Source organism: Maylandia zebra, linkage group LG18 (genome assembly GCF_041146795.1).
Source record: "Maylandia zebra isolate NMK-2024a linkage group LG18, Mzebra_GT3a, whole genome shotgun sequence".
Lineage (NCBI taxonomy): Eukaryota > Metazoa > Chordata > Actinopteri > Cichliformes > Cichlidae > Maylandia > Maylandia zebra.
Genome location: NC_135184.1, coordinates 1,961,276 through 1,981,800, shown reverse-complemented (window position 1 = coordinate 1,981,800; position 20,525 = coordinate 1,961,276). Strand labels below are relative to the sequence as shown.

General features: G+C 41.4%; 2 protein-coding genes across 4 annotated transcripts in view; one reads left to right on the top strand and one right to left on the bottom strand.

Moving 5' to 3' along the window:
• The window catches only part of LOC112430831 (NACHT, LRR and PYD domains-containing protein 12-like), a 61,558-nt gene extending 47,735 nt beyond the window's left edge, over window positions 1-13,823 (bottom strand). For 2 of the 3 annotated variants that reach the window (XM_076876652.1, XM_076876654.1), the window contains exons 1-3: window positions 8,067-8,156; window positions 7,514-7,652; window positions 871-990 (exon numbers count right to left, since the gene is read on the bottom strand). In XM_076876652.1, coding sequence (XP_076732767.1) covers window positions 871-990; window positions 7,514-7,641 — 248 coding nt within the window. In that variant the 5' untranslated portion in view covers window positions 7,642-7,652; window positions 8,067-8,156. Of the gene's footprint in view, window positions 1-870; window positions 991-7,513; window positions 7,653-8,066; window positions 8,157-13,798 lie in introns of those variants that run through there. The other variant, XM_076876653.1, reaches the window with a different exon arrangement.
• The window catches only part of LOC112430827 (uncharacterized), a 33,815-nt gene continuing 26,927 nt past the window's right edge, over window positions 13,638-20,525 (top strand). Inside the window, exon 1 of the mRNA XM_076876649.1 lies at window positions 13,638-13,845. The gene's annotated coding sequence lies outside the window, so the exon portion shown is untranslated. The remainder of the gene's footprint in view (window positions 13,846-20,525) is intronic.

Below are 20,525 nucleotides of genomic sequence, written 5' to 3'. Positions count from 1 at the left end.
ATTACCATACCGTGTGTGCATAACCTCTTTTTAGGTTTTGTGGATATTATACATGGTTATGCTCAGGATATGTTGGCCCATTTCCACTGGAAATGCCTTTTGGTTAAACATTCAGCAAGGAATTTGCATTTGCACTCTTACATTTTTATATGCTTTAAGCACATAAAAAACAGCTGCTTGTTTAAAAATACATTCATGGGGGGGGTTTTGCACTAATAAAGTTGTGGAGTTGCAAAGTATTTTGTCTAGTGTCAATTATATCGTCAGTTATATCGTAGGTTATCGCAAATTTTCAAATGTATATCGTGATAAATATTTTTGGCCATATTGCCCTGCCCTACACTGATGTTTATCCTGCAGGACAAGAAGGAGAAATAAAGGGAACCACAGAAAACTTTGATAATGCTTTGATTTATCCCAATTATATTTAGTTAAAATATTGTTTTCATCAGTGGGATTGAGTAGGAAAAGTATGCAGGTCATTTAAGTAAAAGGTTTAAAGAGCTGTCAAAAGTTGTAGATTCATAAAGTGTGTCAGTATCTTATAAGGATGTCATGTTTCTGTATCATCTCTCTCCTGTTAGACCCTCTTGCCCAAACATCAGCCTGTTTAATGCTCTGATGTCCTCAACATCTTAAGTGAATTACAGTATATCCAGTAAAAGTTAATCAAATGATATAAAATCAAGATTTTCTCTATTTCTGCTGAACCACAGCTGTAGCACCATATTTCGTGGTTGATAAGCAACAGAACTGGCGTGTCGTAGGCTAGACCAGTGGTTTGCAAATTCCGGCACGCACACCACTGTTTTCAACTCAATCTCCTTTCTGAAATAAGCCTAGGTAAGGTTAGTACAACCAGTCTCTTACTTTGTGTTTGAGAGTTCACGGTCGATATGGAAGGCTGGAGGGGGTTCTATGGACAAGTCACTCCTCATAGACAGACGGCTGGATCCTGGAGGCCCTGCTTTCTGTCTGTGCTGCTGACCTCTGAAAATACAAACACAGAATGAATCACATATCGTTCTTCTGCATATTCCTGTTGTCGGCCATCTTGGATAAAACTTTTGTTTTTTCAATAGGAAGAGGGCCATGTGACACATCAAACTTATCGCAGAGTAATACGTACCTGCAGTCAGGTGCATTTTTGCAACTAGTTTCTATTTAAAAAAAAAAAAAAAAGGCTATCACCAGTATTCTCTGTACACTGCATTTTACAACAGCAATAAAACTGCAGTAGGTAGCAAGCTTTGTTCTGCTAAACACATTTCCTTTACCAAGAGAAGCACTATGGCTTCTCCTGTAATTGTATTATTTAATCCAATTACCCCAAAGACTGCTAATCAACATCTGCCGCTCCACCATCGAGAGACTTCTGACCTACTGCTGTACACTCTGGTTCAACTACTGTGGAGGACAAGAGAAAACTGCAGCGGGTAGTGAGGGCGGCAGAACAATCAATTGGCACTTCACTAACCCCCCTCAGACACATTTATACTGGCAGACTTCAGCCGAAAGCCAGCTTCATCATCAAGTACCCCTTACACCCTGGACACCGCCCCCCTTCCCTCTGGTAATCAATATAATAATAACAACAATAATAATAATGGATTGCATTTATATAGCGCTTTTCGAGGCCCTCAAAGCGCTTTACAATGCCACTATTCATTCACTCTCACATTCACACACTGGTGGAGGCAGCTACAGTTGTAGCCACAGCTGCCCTGGGGCAGACTGACAGAAGCAAAGCTGCCATATCGCGCCAGCGGCCCCTCTGGCCATCACCAGTAGGCGTTAGGTGAAGTGTCTTGCCCATGGACACAACGACCGAGACAGACAGAGCAGGGGATCGAACAGGTAACCTTCCGGTTACAAGATGAGCTTCCCAACCCCCCTGAACCACGGTCACCCCCAATATGTCCATCAGGACAAAGACAAACAGACTCAATAGAAGTTTTTACCCACAGGCTGTCAAACATAACCTTCAATCAGGGTGGAGGTAGGGCAACTGTATTTAATCTTATCTTATAAGTGATGACCCGATGAAACCTGCTTCCAAGTCCAAACTACTCTGTGCTTATCAAGGTTGTTCTCTTTTTAACATGTTTTAATGCTTTGTATCTTGTTCTATTTAATCTGAACAAGTCACTATTTTTCACTTCCGACACACAAACTCAAATCTGCTGACTGTAGTAAGAGTGCAAAAACCAATAAGCGGAAGGAAGACTAATGAATCCAAGGAACTGGATCCAAAACCCCCTATGAGCAAACACTTTCGTGACAGTCTAAAAGAAAAACTCACTTTTAATAGGAAGAAACACCTGGCAGAACCAGGCTTAGGGAGGGGCAGCCGTCTGCGACGACCAGTTGAGGGGTGATATGGTACTATAAGGTCATTAAGATAAGACGGGGCCTGAGTAAAAACAAATAGAGCCTTAGTTTACATGCAAACTTGACGTAAGATCACTAAGTTTAAAAAGGTGTCCTATGTGTCCTATCTAGTTATCTGGATAAGATGAAATGCTGCTTTATAATACTGACATCTGTTCACCTTGCTACCCCCTTTTTTTTTTCTTTTGTTGTTTTTTAAAATATTTCTAGACTTTTGTTAATCTTGAGTTTATTGTTTTGCTTTTTGAGTAATTAATTGTAAATCAAACAATTAGTATGTAATTGAATTGCAGACTTCCATCTTTAATTCACGGGGTTTTACAAAACATTTTCACGAACGGGTTTGGATTACAGCTATTTTTATACTCAGCCCTCCATTTTCAGAAGTTCAAAATTAACAGGTCGATTGACTGATAAGCCAGGTGAGGCATGTTCTCTTGTTATTTCATGAAAAATGAAGCAAAGCTAATATCTGAAGTTGATTCAAAGTGTTCCATTTGCATTATGAAGCTTTTCACTATAATTTTAATGTAATTTTAAAGGCTCACAGAGATGATGGTTTATGTTATGTTAGTTTGTCCCATTAATTTCAATTTCTCTGAGAATGGGTGACTGTGTATAACAATGACTACATTTCGTGTATGTATTTTTTGTAAAAAAAAAAAAAAAAAAAAAAAAAGGACTGCCATAATGAATTAATTAAATGCACCATTAAATAATTAATTATATGTGGCAATAATTAATTAAAGTTGTAAATAATTAAAATGGTAATTAATTAATTAGATAAATATTTTGACCCTTATGAGAAAATCAAGGGAACAGTTTACCCTGCCCGGGATAGGGTTACCGGGGCCCCGCCCTGGAGCCAGGCCCAGGGGAGGGTGCCCGAGGGCGAGCGTCTGGTGGCTGGGCCTTAGTCCATGGGGCCCGGCTGGGCACAGCCCAAAGAGGAGACACGGGCCCATCCTCCCGCAGGCCCACCACCCGCAGGAGGCGCCGTAGGTGTCGGGTGCATTGTGTGCTTGGTGGCGGCCATGAGCTGAGGCCCTGGCGGACTGATCCCCGGCTACCAAGACTGGCAATTGGGACATGAAATGTCACCTCTCTGGTGGGGAAGGAGCCCGAGTTAGTGCGTGAGGTTGAGAGGTACCGGCTAGATGTAGTCGGGCTCACCTCTACACATGGCTTGGGCTCTGGAACCAGTCTCCTGGAGAGGGGCTGGACTCTGTCTCAGTCTGGAGTTGCCCCTGGTGAGAGGCGGCGGGCTGGGGTGGGTATTCTAATATCCCCTTGGCTTGCTGCCGGTACGTTGGGGTTCCTCCTGGTGGATGAGAGGGTTTGTTCCCTGGGCCTTAGGGTCGGGGAATGGGTCCTGACTGTCATCTGCGCTTAAGCGCCGAGTGGCAGTTCAGAGTACCAAGCCTTCTAAGAGTCCCTGGGTGGGGTGCTGGAAGGTGCTCCACCTGGAGACTCTGTTGTCCTGCTGGGAGACTTCAATGCTGATGTGGGTAACGACAGCGAGACCTGGAGGGGCGTGATTGGGAGGAACGGCCTCCCTGATCTGAACCCGAGCGGTGTTTTGTTATTGGACTTCTGTGCAAATCACAGTTTGGCCATAACGAACACCCTGTTCGAACATAAGAGTGTCCATAAGTGCACGTGGCACCAGGACGCTCTAGGCTGCGGGTCGATGATCAATTTTGTAATTGTATCACCAGACCTGTGACCATATGTTCTGGACACTCGGGTAAAGAGAGGGGCTGAGCTGTCAACTGATCAACACCTGGTGGTGAGTTGGATCAGGTGGCGGGGGAGGACGCTGGACAGACCCGGTGCAACACGTAGTAAAGGTGTGCTGGTGAGGGTGCGCTGGGAACGCCTAGCAGAGGCCCCAGTCCGCAAGATCTTCAACGCACACCTCCGGCAGAGCTTCAACAGCATTCCGAGGGAGACTGGGGACATTGAGTCCGAATGGACCATGTTCAGCATCTCCGTTGCCGAAGCTGTTGCATTGAGCTGTGGCCGCAAGGTGGTTGGTGCCTGTCGTGGTGGTAATCCCCGAACCAAATGGTGGACACCAGAGGTGAAGGGAGCCACCAGGCTGAAGGAGTCCTATCGGGCTTGGTTAGCCTGTGAGATTTTGGAGGCAACTGATAGGTACCGACAGGCCAAGTGGAATGCGGCTCGGGCAGTGGCTGAAGCAAAAACTCAGGTGTGGGAGGAGTTTGGAGAGGCCATGGAAAAAGACTTTCGGACTGCCTCGAGGAGATTCTGGCAAACCGTCAGCAACTCAGGAGGGGAAAGCGGTGCTCTACCTCTGCACTGTGTATAGTGCTGGCGGAGCACTGCTGACTTCAACTGAGAAAATTGTCAGGCGGTGGAAGGAATACTTCGAGGACCTCCTTAATCCCACTGACACGTCTTCCGAGGAGGAAGCAGAGTCTGGGGATGAGGGGGATGACCCGCCAATTTCTGGGGGCGAGGTCACTGAGGCAGTTAAACAACTCCTTGGTGGCAGAGCCCCTGGTGTGGATGAGCTCTGCCCCAAGTTCCTGAAGGCTCTGGACGTTGTAGGGGTTTGCTGGTTGACATGCCTCTGCAATGTTGCGTGGAGATCAGGGGAAGTACCCCTGGACTGGCAGACCGGGGTGGTGGTCCCCATCTTTAAGAAGGGGGACCAGAGGGTGTGTTCCAACTACAGGGGGTTCACACTCCTCAGCCTCCCTGGGAAAGTCTGCTAGTTGAACCTCAGATACAGGAGGAACAATGCGGTTTTCGTCCTGGTCGCGGAACACTGGACCAGCTCTTTATCCTCTCAAGGATACTTGAGGGTGCGTGGGAGTTTGCCCAACCAGTCTACATGTGTTTTGTGGACTTGGAGAAGGCATTCGACCGTGTCCCTCGGGTTGTCCTGTGGGAGGTGCAGCGGGAGTATGGGGTGTCTGGCCCATTGCTACGGGCCATTCGATCCCTGTACAAGAGCTTGGTTCGCATTGCCAGTAATAAGTCGGACTCGTTCCCGGTGGGTGATGGGCTCCGCCAGGGCTGCCCTTTGTCACCGATTCTGTTCATAATTTTTATGGACAGGATTTCTAGGCGGAGCCAAGTGGCGGAGGGCTTTCACTTTGGTGGCCTCAGAATCTCATCTCTGCTTTTTGCGGATGATGTGGTTCTGTTGGCTTCATCGAGTGATGTCCTCCAGCTCGCACTGGAATGGTTCGCAGCCGAGTGTGAAGCAGCGGGAATGAGGATCAGCACCTTCAAATTGAGGCCATGGTTCTCAGCCGGAAAAGGGTGGAGTGCCCACTCCGGGTCGGGGATGAGCTCCTGCCCCAAGTGTTCAAGTATCTCAGGGTCTTGTTCGCGAGTGATGGGAGAAGGGAGCCGGAGATCGATAGACGGATTGGTGCTGCGGCTGCAGTGGCAGAAATGAGCTTCCTCCGAAGGGTGGCTGGCCTCTCCCTTAGAAGTTCAGCCATCCGGGAGGGGCTCAGAGTAGAGCCGCTGCTCCTCCACATCGAAAGGAGCCAGCTGAGGTGGTTCGGGCATCTGACAAGGATGCCTCCTCGGCACCTCCTGGGTGAGGTGTTCTGGGCATGTCCCACTGGGAGGAGGCCCCAGGACAGACCCAGGACACGCTGGAGAGATTATCTCTCTCAGCTGGCATGAGAACGCCTTGGTGTTCCCCGGATAAGCTGGAGGAGGTGTCTGGGCTTCTCTGCTTAGGCTGCTGCCCCCGTGACCCGGCCCCAGATAAAGCAGAAGAAGATGGATGGATGGATGGATATTTTGCCAGATTTAATTAATTATCTCTGCGAATGCAACATGTGGAACACGGAGAGTTGAATATGTAAACAAACCGGTTAATGTAAAAAAAAAAAAAAATGTGTCGTTATCCCAGATATTATAGAGGACAATGTATATGATTACAGTGAAATTTTAGCTTCATATATCAATTTTTTTTTTTCAAGATAGATTTTTGGGGGAAAATGGCCACTGACCCATTTCCAGTATCTTTTTTTTTTGTTTTTATTTCACACACTGAAATCAGAGGCAATGTTTGAACATGAATATCTCAAAAAATAAAGATACTGAAATTTTCACTGACCTCTTGTACCATAAAAATGAATCCGGATCTGTAATTTGGAATACATGCATCAAAAAAAGTGTTGGCTAGTTAAAATCATCGGAGTTCAAGGTCAGAGGTGACTGAGATTCAAGCTTGACTGAGATTTTTACTAGGTGCACCATGGTACGGATTTGAAAATCCTACGCAGTTATTACACTCACAAACTTGGGTATCCACGCCACTGGCCCGTCAGGGTGATGGCAATACCCCATAAGCCTTTAATTGCTGGGGGCTACAAGTTATTGCAAAAGACAACTAGTGAAAATTATATTTTTGTTATATTACACAGTAATGCAAACTAAAACATGTTTAATACTTTTTAACATGACTTTATTACACACAAAAATGAAGAAATGCTATTTTCATCAAGTTATACCACAAAACCAAAAGTATTAGTAGATAATCTAATCCATATAGAAAAAAATTCTGGCATTTCCAAAGGTACTCCAATTTTAGCTAAGGAACTAATTTTATTAAATATATGCATATTTGTCATTTTAAAATATATTAAGGTGTATTTGGGCATGTAACTTTCAGGCTGTTATCCCTAAAAGACAGTGGACAGGCCTTTTTTAAAAATATGTATAAAAGTATTTGATTTATGAAGTGAACTTGACAGTTGATCATTTGGACCATATTATTTTCAGACAAGCTGGAGTTGGTTGAGCAGAAAATTTAGTAAAAATTTGATATAGAATAGAATAGAATAGAATAGAATAGAATAGCCTTTATTGTCATTGTACAGAGTACAACGAAATTGGAGTGCCACTCCCTTGGTGCAAGTTTCAATAATAAATATAAATGTAAAATATAAAAAGTACAAAAAAATACAATCGTAAGTACTCAAACAATAGTATGTACAATATATACAGGATAGCAGCATTAATATAATGATATAGAACAATTCTTTATGCACTTAAGTCTTTATCATCCAAACTCTGATACTCTGATGCATTTTAATGAACCACCTTTACAACAGAAATAGTCTCTTACTTTGTATCTGAGGTGTCCGGGTCAATACTGAAGGCTGGAGAGGGTTCTTTGGACCAGTCACTCTTCAGAGACATGCAGCTGGATCCTGGAGACTCTGCTCTGTCCTTCTCCTCCTCCAAATCACTCATCTTAAGCCTGTCTGAGAGATAAACGAGCAACACTGGCTGTTAGTGCACAACAAAAATTATGTAAAGCATATCTGAACAGGAGTCACACCCAGAACTGGCAGAACCGGAACTAGAACAGAAACATAGTCCACAGTCCCGACTGTAATGAGCACTTCACCTTATAAACAGACTTTTATTTCTCTCACAGTCCACAAAAGAGCGCGGCTTTTGCAGAAAAAGAAAATGTTGTACTAACCATCGACTAAATTTTTTTTTTCATCCGCCATGTTTATAGCTATATGACGTCGCAAACACATGTTGAAAAATGTACCAAAGTTACCTTTAGAGTTCTGGTTCTGACCTGAGAAACGGTCACGCGACTTTTCCTATCAAAAATTATTTCTTCAGATTATTCCAATCCCACAGAAATTCAGAATAATACCTACTTTTTTTCCTGCTCCTGCTTCGTGACTGTAAAATGGAGTCTGAAATTTCTGAGTACTTTCAGTTTCCTGTTTACCAGAGCAGCCCCTCCCCCTCATCCCACACACAAGCTGGCCGTTTCTCGAAACCAGTCCGTACTCGCTTTCCTGCTGCTTCATACTTCGCCAGATCACACGAGATTCCGGACTTGCCGAGAACGGGAGAACGCAGCGAAATCAGTATGGGCTCAAACTGTGGTCATAAATATTTTGTACTTGTAAATCAGACTGCATAGTTGTGAACTGAGTTTAGTAACCTTGTAAACCAAAATATCTGAAAATGTTATGTTTGTGCATCTACAGGTGAGCATTTGTGAGTTTGTAAAAAATATTTACACAAGTTACAAATGTTTTTTGTTTTTGTTAAGCACCCCTTGATAGCCAAACCCATCTGTTCTCTGATTTGATTGTTATATTTGTGATTGACATGACAAAGACCTTGCTGAAAGGAAGAAAAATCTGGTCAAAATCTGTACTTGCAAGTTAAGAGTTCAAGGTTCTTTATTTGTCACATGCATAGTTATACAAGTATAACACACAGTGAAATGTAGCCTGACACGCTCCTCGACATGTGCAAAAATGGGGGGGGGTGTAGAGGAAGAACATTATATATATATATATATATATATATATATACATATAGTATATACACTGGGTGAATGTGCAGTAGTAGCAGCAAGCAGGTGAATTCTGTACATTAATATGAATAGAATCTGACTATTTTACAGGATAGACAATATAAACATATTTAAAATGAAAGGAATTGAAATGTACATTGTGCCTTGGTTTAGTGTCTGGAAGAGTCCTGTCTCAGTCAATTATAGATGATGTGAGAGGGCGGGTGTGTGTGTTTAGGGCACGGATGGCTTGGGGATAGAAGCTCCTCTTGAGTCTCTCTGTCCTTTCCCGGAAGATGCGGAACCTTCTACCAGATTGCAGAAGTTGGAACAGTTTGTTGCTGCTGTTTACCAGGACAGACTCATATGCAAACTGGTGACCTCGGACTTATTTTCTTCATTTGAGTCACAGATGATGAAGGTCGGTTCTCTGAAAACCTTTTACTGTATTTTAATCTATCGACCTCCTGGACCTGCTGGGGTCTTTCTAACTGAATTTAACGACCTTCTGACATCGATCATTAAACTGGAGAAGGTTGTAATATTGGGAGACTTAAACCTTCATATTGATGACGCTTCCTGTAACACTGCTGCTGAGCTCTAGGCCACATTATCAGACGTTACAATAATATTTCTTATCATCTCTATGCTGATGACATTCAGTTGTACTGTTCTTTCAAAGCTTCTGAGTTTTATAAATTGTCTTGTTTAAATAATTGTCTGTCAGAAATCAAACAATGGTTAAATGACAATTTCCTCCAGTTAAATGCAGATAAAACAGAAACTTTGATTATTGCTCCTGATCACATGCTCTCAGAAATTAAGCAGCATATCAATTTTTTAGACCCTTCATTTCAGTCGAGTCTCAGAAACTTGGGTGTTATATTCAGTTCGATGTCTCTTGAGAAACACTCTAAACAACTTGTCTGGAACTGTTTTTATCATCTAAGAAACATTTCTAAACTCAAACTGGTGTCAAAGGCAGAACTTGAGATGATTATTCATGCTTTTATCTCTTCTTGTTTGGATTATTGTAACAGTCTTTTTACTTGTCTCAACAAATCAGCTCTGGATCGTCTTCAGTCTGTACAGAATGCAGTGGCAAGACTTTTAACTGGTACAAACAAGAGGTCACACATTACTCCAGTTTTGGCTTCTCTTCATTGGTTGCCTGTAAATTTTAGGGTTCATTTTAAAATTTTAGTTGTAACTTTTAGAGCTCTGCACGGTGAAGCTCCAGCTGAAGACATTTTTATACATACAGGCTTTTAATTAATTTTAACTTGTTGTCTGATCTTATTGTAAAGCACTTTGTGATTTTTATCTGTGAAATGTGCTATATAAATACATTTTGATTCTGGTTCTGTCTTGGTTAAATCCTCAGTAGTCCTGATATTGAACTGTTGTAGTCCTGTTTTAATTCCGGATCAGTTCTGGGTCTGGTTGAATTGTGGTTTAGTTCTCGTGTCTTGATACAGCCCTGATTTTGTTCTGCCTTGCTGCTTAATAAAAAAAACTAGTTTAAGGTGTCCTGCATATGTGATACTTTTTTTTTCCTATATGAAGTCATTCTTTTTTGAACAAAACTCAAAACACAGCCTAATAAATCTTTCAGTCATTTCACCCCCCCCCCCCCCCCCCCCACACACACACACACGCAAACTACCGTTTAGGGCTAAGCCTGGGGTGTATAAAATGTCTGACTCCGCCTCTGTTCTTAACTGCTTATACCTGTATATAATTTTTGTAGACATGTAAAATAAGCGCTGTAATTAGTATTTTGTTTGACAACAATAATTTTAAAAAAAATGTTTTGGGTTCCTGCAACTGGTCCGTCGGGTTATTGTCTCCTCAGAAACACTTCCCTTGTGCTTTTGTTGTGCTGGTGTTTTCTTCAGTTGCAGTTCGTTTGGCCTCTCAGCGCCACCATACAATTCGCTGCGCATGGAGTGCGTATCCAGTTTACTCGGCCTCCATGACATACAAACAGGTTGTGTCCCAATAGAGACTGACAGACCACGTGACTTTCGCACATTGCATGCCGGGAACTCGTGGCAAAACAATCAAACCAATGCATCAAATGCAAGCATTTGCAGCACCGCAAAACGTTCTTTCTGCGGTTCCAATACCTTCTTGCTTTTTCTTTGTTCCCCCAAAAAATTATGTACAAAACGAAGGAGAACAATGTCGCTCCGTACAAAGACAGACTTGATGAAAAGTCAAAGATACGAGGAAAAAAAATCAGAGTGAAAGGGTCAGACCCTTACGAGCACACAGAGTGGACAAAAGACGTTAGCGTGCTGCCCAACTTCACCACGCTCAGATTTATAATGATACGGTTCTTGGAGTGAGTGCATACACTCATGAAGTTTAGTAACGTCAGGTCACTGCAACAAGCCCAGGTACAGTTTACCGACGGATGGGTACAGGACCTTGAAATGCACCGTGTAGAACGAAAGACCATCGTACGAACAAAGGTAAGTTTACCAGTCTCACAAATATACACACACACACACACACATACACACATACATACATATACACACACATACATTTATACACATACATACATTTGGAGTACGCAATTGAAGTACACTTCTTTACTTTGTACACAAATTCTTGCAACTAATATTTCAAACAGTGTTGTACAAGGAATCACCATAGCTGATAAGGAGCTCGTCATCAGCCAGTTAGCCGATGACACCACACTCTTCTTGAAGAATGCAAACCAAATCCCACCAGCCCTTACTGTGATTAGTGATTTCTCTGAGGCCTCTGGTTTATGCCTAAATCTAAAAAAGTGGGAGTTACTAGCAATTAAAGACTGCCTTGCAAATACTATCTGTAATATTTCTGTTAAACAAGAAGTCACATACTTGGGACTGTTAATATCCAAAGACCAAAAATCAAGATGCTCTTCAAACTTCACTCCAATTATACAGAAAACCCTAAAAAAGTTCAACCAGTGGCTGCAAAGGGACTTGTGTTAATTACTAAAGCTGAAGGGATATCCCGATGAACATATGCTGCTCTCTCCTTACATCTGGATAAGAAAAGTAGTAAAGATATTGACCGTATGCTCTTTAATTTTATATGGAAAAACCGTACGCACTATATTAGAAAAACTGTTGTGATGAATAAGTACGAATCAGGTGGGCTTAACGTCTTAGACTTTTCTACTTTAAATAACACTTTCAAAATTAATTGGGCCAAACATTTTCTTAAAAACCCTACCTCTATCTGGAACTTTATACCATATCATATTTTCTCTCATTTTGGTGGCTTTAATTTTATTTTAAATTGTAATTACAATGTTGAGAAACTCCCTGTAAAGCTTTCATCCTTCCATAAGCAGGTCCTCTTAGCGTGGACCCTAATTTATAAACACAACTTCTCACCTCACAAATACCTTATCTGGAACAACAGAGATATTTTATAGAAAAATAAATCACTTTTCCTGGAAACTTGGCTCCAAAATGGGATCCTATTGGTGGCTCAGCTGGTTAATAAAGAGGGACAACTACTTACTTACAACCACTTTATTGCACTATATCATTTTCCAATCAGTGTTCAGGAATTCTCAATGGTGCTTGGTGCCATACCCTCAGGGACTTTAATGTTATATAAAAACACTGACAGCTCAATATCTACCTCAGTCACTCTCCCTGATCCAGCTGAGTCACCAATAGGAAAAATCTGCTTTTCACAGGAACTTGGTAACAGCAATAAGAGAATACGTAGTTTATTCCAAGAAGATATCGTCTCTCTCCCATATATAACATCTTATTGGAACCGATATGTTCCAGATATCAAGTGGAAGACAGTCTGGATGGTCCCCCATAAATATTTGATTGTAAATAAGGTGAAACAAGTCTCATTTAAAATTCTACATAAATGTTATCCAGCCAGTCACTATATGGTCAAATTTAAAAGGGACATAAATACTAATTGTACTTTCTGTGGGGATCATCCAGAAACTGTGACACATCTTTTTTGGTACTGTTCTTTTACACAGAGATTCTGGAAGGAATTTAGCAGGTTTGTTATTGTTATTGATATTGATATTGTTATTATTAAGGGAGTTTTCTTTACGATGGGAAAATGTTTTATTCTGTTTCTTTAAGTTCGCCAAGAAGTATGATAAATGTTTTTTTATGATAAATTTGTTAATACTTTTAGCTAAATTTTTTATCCATAAATGTAATGTAATGTAATAATAATGTTTACTAACAAAATACCATATTTCTGTCTTTTTTTAAGGATGTGGAAATGTACATACGATCAATATCAGACTCCACCAACAAAAAGGCTCTCAAAACAATATGTATATGTGAATTTTTGCGTGTATTCTTATAATTGTTACTTTGTTCTTTTTACCCCTGGCTTTGTGTGTTCATGTTCTGTTGTTTTGTATACTTCATCTGTTCGTATGTTGTATACTCATTGTTTCTTAAATAAAGTAAAAAATTAAATAAAAAAATTGAAGTACATTTCAATTGGGACAGCTGTCGTCGCGTGGCGGTGACGTAATCGCACTCAAAATGCGTACTTCAAGCGTGCAGACCCTGAATTGGGACACAGCCTTAGACGTGGAAGTAGTGATGTTTTAGTTCTTCCTGATAATTATTTTTATCCTCCTGTAACTTTACGGGGTCTGTCTCGAAAAGTCTTTTAACTTTCGACTTTATGGTCAGGCATTAATGTGGTCTCCAATATTCATTGCCATAGTAGGAGAAGTCTCGCGCAAAATAATTAAATTAGATTCGAGCACTTTTTCCTCCTTTCGTCTAAAATGGTACGAAAAGCAGACTTCCGTGGTGTGTTAAAACTAATAATAAATAAATATAAAGTAGCTATTTTAAGTATGCTTATTTTCTGTTCTTATTTTCAGGGCCCTGACTTCCAACAAGCCACACCCTCGATATGTAACGTCTCACTCGCCTGAAGTAAACTCAAAGTTTATTTATTTAGGAAGAACCAATAGTAGATGAAAGCAATGCAGTATTGTTGCGTCTAGCCTGCCAAACCCCAACGAAGAAAAAGAAGAAAGTTTGACTGTGGAAGAAAACGCATTCTTACCTCACAGAGAAGTCAAAACTACCTCAAAGGATTACTTCGTGTCTGTGGTGAGTACCCTTGGTGTGATCGTTTTATGTTTTAGTTGTGCTTTCCATATTACTTATATAACAGATGTTCAAGATAAAGCTCGTTACTGCATGATTCGCACAGACTTTTTCATCCCTAGTGATGGACAAAGCTATGTTTAATGAAACACTGACGTGTTCGAAGCATTTGTGCCGGGGTTGTGCCAAAGTAGAAATCAAAACGTAAAAATGTAGAGTGCGCAAAGAGGAGGAGCTACTTGCCCAGCTCCGTTTCTGTAGGCTTGTTACTGATCTGCAGGGTTAGGGTAGTTATCTGACGGTTATTTGACATGACAAATGACTGCTGAATACATGATCTGTGCCCCTCTCCAGCTCAAGATGATGTAGGTCCGCTCAGTAACTCTGGGTCCGCAGGTACAACGTAGTTCAATTAACCTGCACTCGATTACTCTGGGTTTTCACGAAGGACCCGGATGTGTGACCCAAAAACTGAATTTAAGAACTGCAATTGAATGGTGCAAAGTGAAATGAAAGCAATCAGAAGTTAAATTTAAAGAAGAATGGAATACAATTTCAAATTAAATTAATATAACATTAATTTATTTATTTCAAAATATAACTTTCAGTTTAGTGATGATCATTTTTAAACCAATATATTGGATTTTAAATTCCGTTTCTGATGGCACAAAGTTCTTCCCCTAAAAATATGCGATGCCATGATCTAAAGAGTAATGTAACATTGAGTGTCGTAGGAAAAAAGTGCTTTTTAAGCAAATAGATTTTATTCTACCTACTTTTTTTTGTTTGTTTGTTTTACATTTTTCAGCAACAGCTTGAGTATATGAAGAAACACTGTTGAACCATGTGTGAAATAAATAAAGAAATGAAATGAAATATTTTTGAGGTGGCGCAGTTGTAGCTTGTGAGGCTGTTGCTGGTGATGGTCTCACTGGTTGTACTGTGTCTGGGGAGTAGTTGATGCTGGTGGTGCTCTAACCTGTGCAGCTGAGGCTTGTGGGGGTGTACCTTTTGAATCTGGGTCTGCTGCTGTTTGTGATTTGGATTGTGGAGCTGTAGCGCATGCTGGTGCTGTAGCACTTGGGGCTGGTTCTGTTGATGAGTTTTCTTCCTGTGCTGTAGCTCCATGGATGTGATACTGTTGGTGCTATAGCTTTTGGGCCTTGAGATGGTTGTGGGGTGGCCACTGGTGGTGATGTAACTGATGCCAGTGGTGCTGCTGTAGTCTTTTGAGCTACAGTGGATACTGGTGCAGGTGCAGCTTGTGGTGCTGCTGGACCTGGTTGTGGTGGGGCTGTGACTAGTTGTGCTGTAAGTAATGTGGCTGCAGGTTGCCATGAGCAACTGAAGCTTGTGCCTGTGTTTTGTTTTGCTTGTTTTGTTTGTTTTTTTTAAACCCCAGTGTGGCACCCTTGGCATACTACCTTTGCTCAACTTTAGTTGTTTGCACCTGCAGTGAAATTAGACCCCCCGGCCATACATACATAGCACAGACATCACATGGGAAGACAGATCGGAGACAGGTAGTAATTTGGAAAAACATTGAAATGTACAATAGACCCTGTGCACGAGAAATTCCTGTTTTAAGACCAGATGTAGAGTTGTGCATTTCCGGTAGCTTTATCTTGTGGTCAATTGCTACTGTGATGGTGGACTCCAACATCATGTCCAAAACACAAAAATGGAAAGATCACGTTAAGTTACAAAGAGCAGAGGGTGGGAACACTCACCATTGCTATGTCTTAAATAAAATCAAATATCAGTTTTGATGTTTGAAGAGTGTAGATCGATTGGTTATTTACATCACTTAACACAAGCAGAACGGCATTACAAAATCAGAAGCACATCTCTGTATAGTGACAGTTCTTATGATTTAAACAGGCAAAGGTTCAGTGTTCAAACTACAGGTGAACAATAGTCAAAGCCAGATGTCAATATCAACTAGTCAAGTACGCACCTACACAGCATGTCAACAGTACATTGTGTTCTGCATCCTGATCTGCTGTAGGTCATTGTCAATCTTCTCCGTGCCATCTATCCTGTACAGTACAGAATCGCTACATCGATCACTAGCAGTGTTTGCGGTAGCACCCAAAAGGCAGAGGAAGATAACCACCACACAAAAAACGTTGAACTTCTGGACATGCTATAGGAAGGTAAAAGTTACCTTATTTTTTGACCATACAGCGCACCGGATTTATAAGGTGCATTAAGCTTAAATTAAGCAATTAAGCTTAAAGTTAAATTCATTAGTTCTAAAATCTGTCATTATTATTTATAGGAAAACACATAAGATAAGATAAGATAAGATAGAACTTTATTAATCCCTCGGGTGGGTTCCTCTGGGAAATTCGACTTCCAAAAAGCACAGCAACGACCGAAGTTACAGTTACAGAATTGTTATATATATATATATATATATATATATATATATATACATACACACACACACACACATATATAAATACAGAGACAAATATAAATAAAATATACAAAGGGGATAAATAGAATAAATAGGAATAAAAAATAAAAATACAAGTGAATTGCACATTTCAAGTATTGAGTCTATTGCACTGTTGACTATTTACAAAAAGTATTGCACAAGGTATTGTACAGTGAGGTGCAGAGGCACTACAGCTTAGTTGTTCCCCCCTCCTTTGTCCTCCTGTTTCCCCTCCCTCTCCCCTCCAGAGAGGAGTTAAACAGTCTGATGGCGTGTGGGACAAAGGAGTTTTTAAGTCTGTTAGTTCTTGTCTTTGGGAGAAGCAACCTGTCACTGAACAGACTCTTCTGGTTGTTAATGGCCGTGTGCAGAGGATGCCCAGCATTGTTCATAATGTCCAGCAGTTTCTTTAATGTCCTTTTCTCTGCCACTGTCACCAGAGTGTCCAGCTTCATGCCGACCACAGAGCTAGCCCTCCTGATCAGTTTCTCCAGCCTGGATGAGTCCCTCTTTGCTGTGCTGCTCCCCCTGCACACCACAGCATAGAAAAGTACTCCAGCAACCACCGACTGGTAAAACATCCTCAGGAGCTTCCTGCAGATGTTAAAAGACCTCAGCCTCCTGAGGAAGTACAGTCGGCTTTGGGCTTTTTTATACAGGTGCTCTGTGTTGCATGACCAGTCCAGTTTATTGTCCACCCACAGCCCGAGGTACTTGTACTTGTTGACCACCTCCACCTCCTCCCCCTCTATCTGAACCGGCAGTGGACCTTCTCTGGACCTCCCGAAGTCCACAACCAGTTCCTTAGTCTTTGAGGTGTTGAGTTGCAGGTGGTTTGTGTGACTCCATGCGACAAAGTTCCTCACCAGACTTCTGTACTCCTCTTCCTGATCATCCCAGATACACCCCATGATGGCCGTGTCATCTGCAAACTTTTGAATATGGCATAATTCAGAGTTGTAGCAGAAGTCAGAGGTGTACAGGGTGAAGAGAAGAGGGGACAGCACAGTTCCCTGTGGTGCTCCTGTGCTGCTGACCACAGTGTCAGACGTGATGTCCTTCAGCCTGACGTACTGTGGTCTGTCGGTGAGGTATATACATATACTGTATGTTTATTTCTCAAATAAATGTTTGGGACTGAAAACAGGTTTTGATCTTTTGTTTCATTCTATAATACTGGACTTTTCTACACCAGGATCTTTTTCTACGTAGCTGACGGCTGGTAACTGTGCAGGGGCGGATCTAGCAAAATTTAGCCAGGGGGGCCGATAGGGCATGAATAGGGAAAAGGGGGCACAAAGACATACTTTTCTTTCTTATTCTCATTTAAAATGTCGAGCTTTTAATAAATAATTGAATCTGAATCTTACAACCAAAGTTTTAATCTGATGTAAAATGTATAGAAGTCCATTACTGTATTATAGTAACTATATAGTCCATGCAAAGCTCTAAAAGTCAAGACCAGGATCTTAAAATGGACTCTAAATTCAACCAGAAGTGTGTGTAGCTGAGATAGCAATGGTGGCACATGAGAATACTTAGAGGATTTTATCAAAAGCCTAGCTGCAGCGTTTTGCACAACCTGCAGGCGATTCAGAGAACCGTTGCTTAGACACATAAGCAGCGAGTTACAATAATCAAAGTGTGAGGAAATAAATGCATGTATAGCAATCTCCAGTTCAGAGCGAGATAAAATAGGGCTTAAGCCACATTTCTTAAATGATAAAAACAAGACCAAACCAGAAAATTCACATGCCCATCCAATGTATGAGTCTAGTCAAAAGTGACACCTAAATTCCTGATAGAGGATTTAACATACACTGAGAGAGGACCAAGGGCTTTCACTGTCTGGGATAAAAATCTGTCCAGAGCGCATATGAGGACTTCAGTTTTCCCCTCATTGAGTTGGAGGAAATTTGCAGCCATCCAACGTTTGATCGAATCTAAGCAACCATTCAGAAACTGAAGGTTAGATAAATCATGGGGCTTAATGATGTACAACTGAATATCATCAGCATAACAGTGATAAGAAATGTCCTCGAAAGAGCCCATTATATGCTGGAGGGGGAGAAGATATATTAAAAACAAAGGCCCCAAAACCGAACCCTGAGGGACACCACAAGTAAGGGAGGTAGAGGATGACCTAGAATCGGAGACAATCACAGAGAAGGATCGGTGATGTAGATATGAGGAGAACCACTCTAAGGCAGTTCCAAACACACCAACTCAATGTTTAAGCCTTTCAAAGAGGATATGGTGGTCAACAGTGTCAAAAGACGACGTGAGGTCCAACATAAGTAGGACAGAGCATTTTCCTGCATCATTACTCATTTAAATGTCATTTGAGACTCTAAGAAGGGCTGAGTCCGTGGAGTGAGCTCTGCGAAAGCCGGACTGAAACTTATTCCAAATGCTATGTTTTTCCAGAGCCACTATAAGTTGCTTTGCCACAACCTTTTCTAGAAGCTCAGCAATTAATGGTAATTTAGAGATTCGTCTATAGCTGCTCCAAAGAGAGGGGTCTAGCTGAGGTTTTTTGAGTGGGAGAATAGCAGCATTTTTAAAATAAACCGGAACTATACCAGATGCCAGTGAAGAGTTGATTAGAGTGAGTACAGATGGACCAATAAGCCTGGAAGACATTTCTGAATAATGATGCAGGTACAATGTCAAGAGGACAAGAGGATGATTTCACTGAATTCACTAGTTTTATCATCTCAGGTAGTGAAACAGGAGAGAAAGTATCCAAAATGACCGGCCTAAATGGGGTGGAGATCGACATAACAGGTGCTGAATGTGAAAAATTCATTCTTATGTTATTAATCTTTCCAAGCAAAACACTAAAGAAAATTGTCACAGTCATTAGATGAAACAGGGGCATGAGTAACAATGTCACTAATAGTGTTGAGTAGCACCTTAGGATTGCCTCTGCTCTTTGTAACCAAGTGTGAGAAATGGGCAGCCCTCGCATCTCTGATAGCATTATTTAAAGAAGCTAAAAGGTCCTTTAGATAGAGGAGATAAACATTTGAGTTAATCTGAGTTTTCCTCCACCTGTGCTCCGCTTCACAACAATCAGGTTTTAGGCAGCGAACACTGTCATTTAGCCAAGGAGGAGATTTGCAGGCAGAAACTGTACTCGTTTTAACCGGACAAATTTAATCTAAAATAGAGAGCCAATAATTATTAAAAAGACTGGTTGAGAAATCAACACCATTATGAGGAGACAGCTGTAAGTTAAAGCATCCGCAAATTTCTCCGCTGTAGAGGAATCTAAGATACGAGAGCTAACCATCCGTTGAACAGGGGACTAAACCTCATTAAAAGACTTGTTAAAAACAATAACATGGTGATCAGAAATAAAAATGTTCTCAGAGCAATTAAAATGCATATTTAAACCCAAAGTAAAAACATGGTCCAGTGTGTGACCTTTGCTATGTTAGGACCGGACAAATGCTGAGTAAAACGGGTCCTTGTTTCCTTTTTTTTTTTTTTTTTTTTTTTTTTTTTTTTCCTGTCCCATTTGGTTCTTTTGCCATCAGAATTATTGTCTAAAGGCAAAGAAAGATGCCAACGGATTTACTTTACCAAATGGACCATCCCAGCTTTGCCGTATTGGTCTATTTGATTCACCTTTTATTGTTTATTTTATTTTATTTTCACTTGCTAAATACGCGACAGGCTTGACTGGGGAAAAGAAAGGGGAGAAAAAAAGAGGGAAAGAAAAACAGCAAGGAAGAGGGATGGGGGAGAAGGGCAAAAAACAAAAACCAACAAAATAAGCAGACAAAAAATACATATGTCAATCACCTGGATGACCTGTGGAGAGAGAAAAAAGAGAAAACAAGCAAAGAAAAAGAGAGCAATATAATAAACAACATCACGATGATATATGGGAATATGACAGTAAATACTAAATATTAAACATTATTGTGCAGCACATAAGATCGACAGCACACAGTGTGCTTTGAGGTAGGAGCCAAAAAGGGTGTAGTTTGTGGGTGTGATCACCCGTGTGTACACCTGTGAGCATGGACGCGCTTGTTTTTTTAAAAGGTTCCTTCATGTAATGATCTGCTAGAGGGTGTGGGGGGGGCACAGCCCCGTCCTCCAGGGCATGAAGCAGGTATGGAGGAGATCAAAACTCCAGACATCCAGAGGCCCCCAGAACACAAGAGACCAAGGAAGACCAACAGAGGGGCAGCTGCGCCACTGTCCCAGAAAGAGCTGAGGAGAGTCC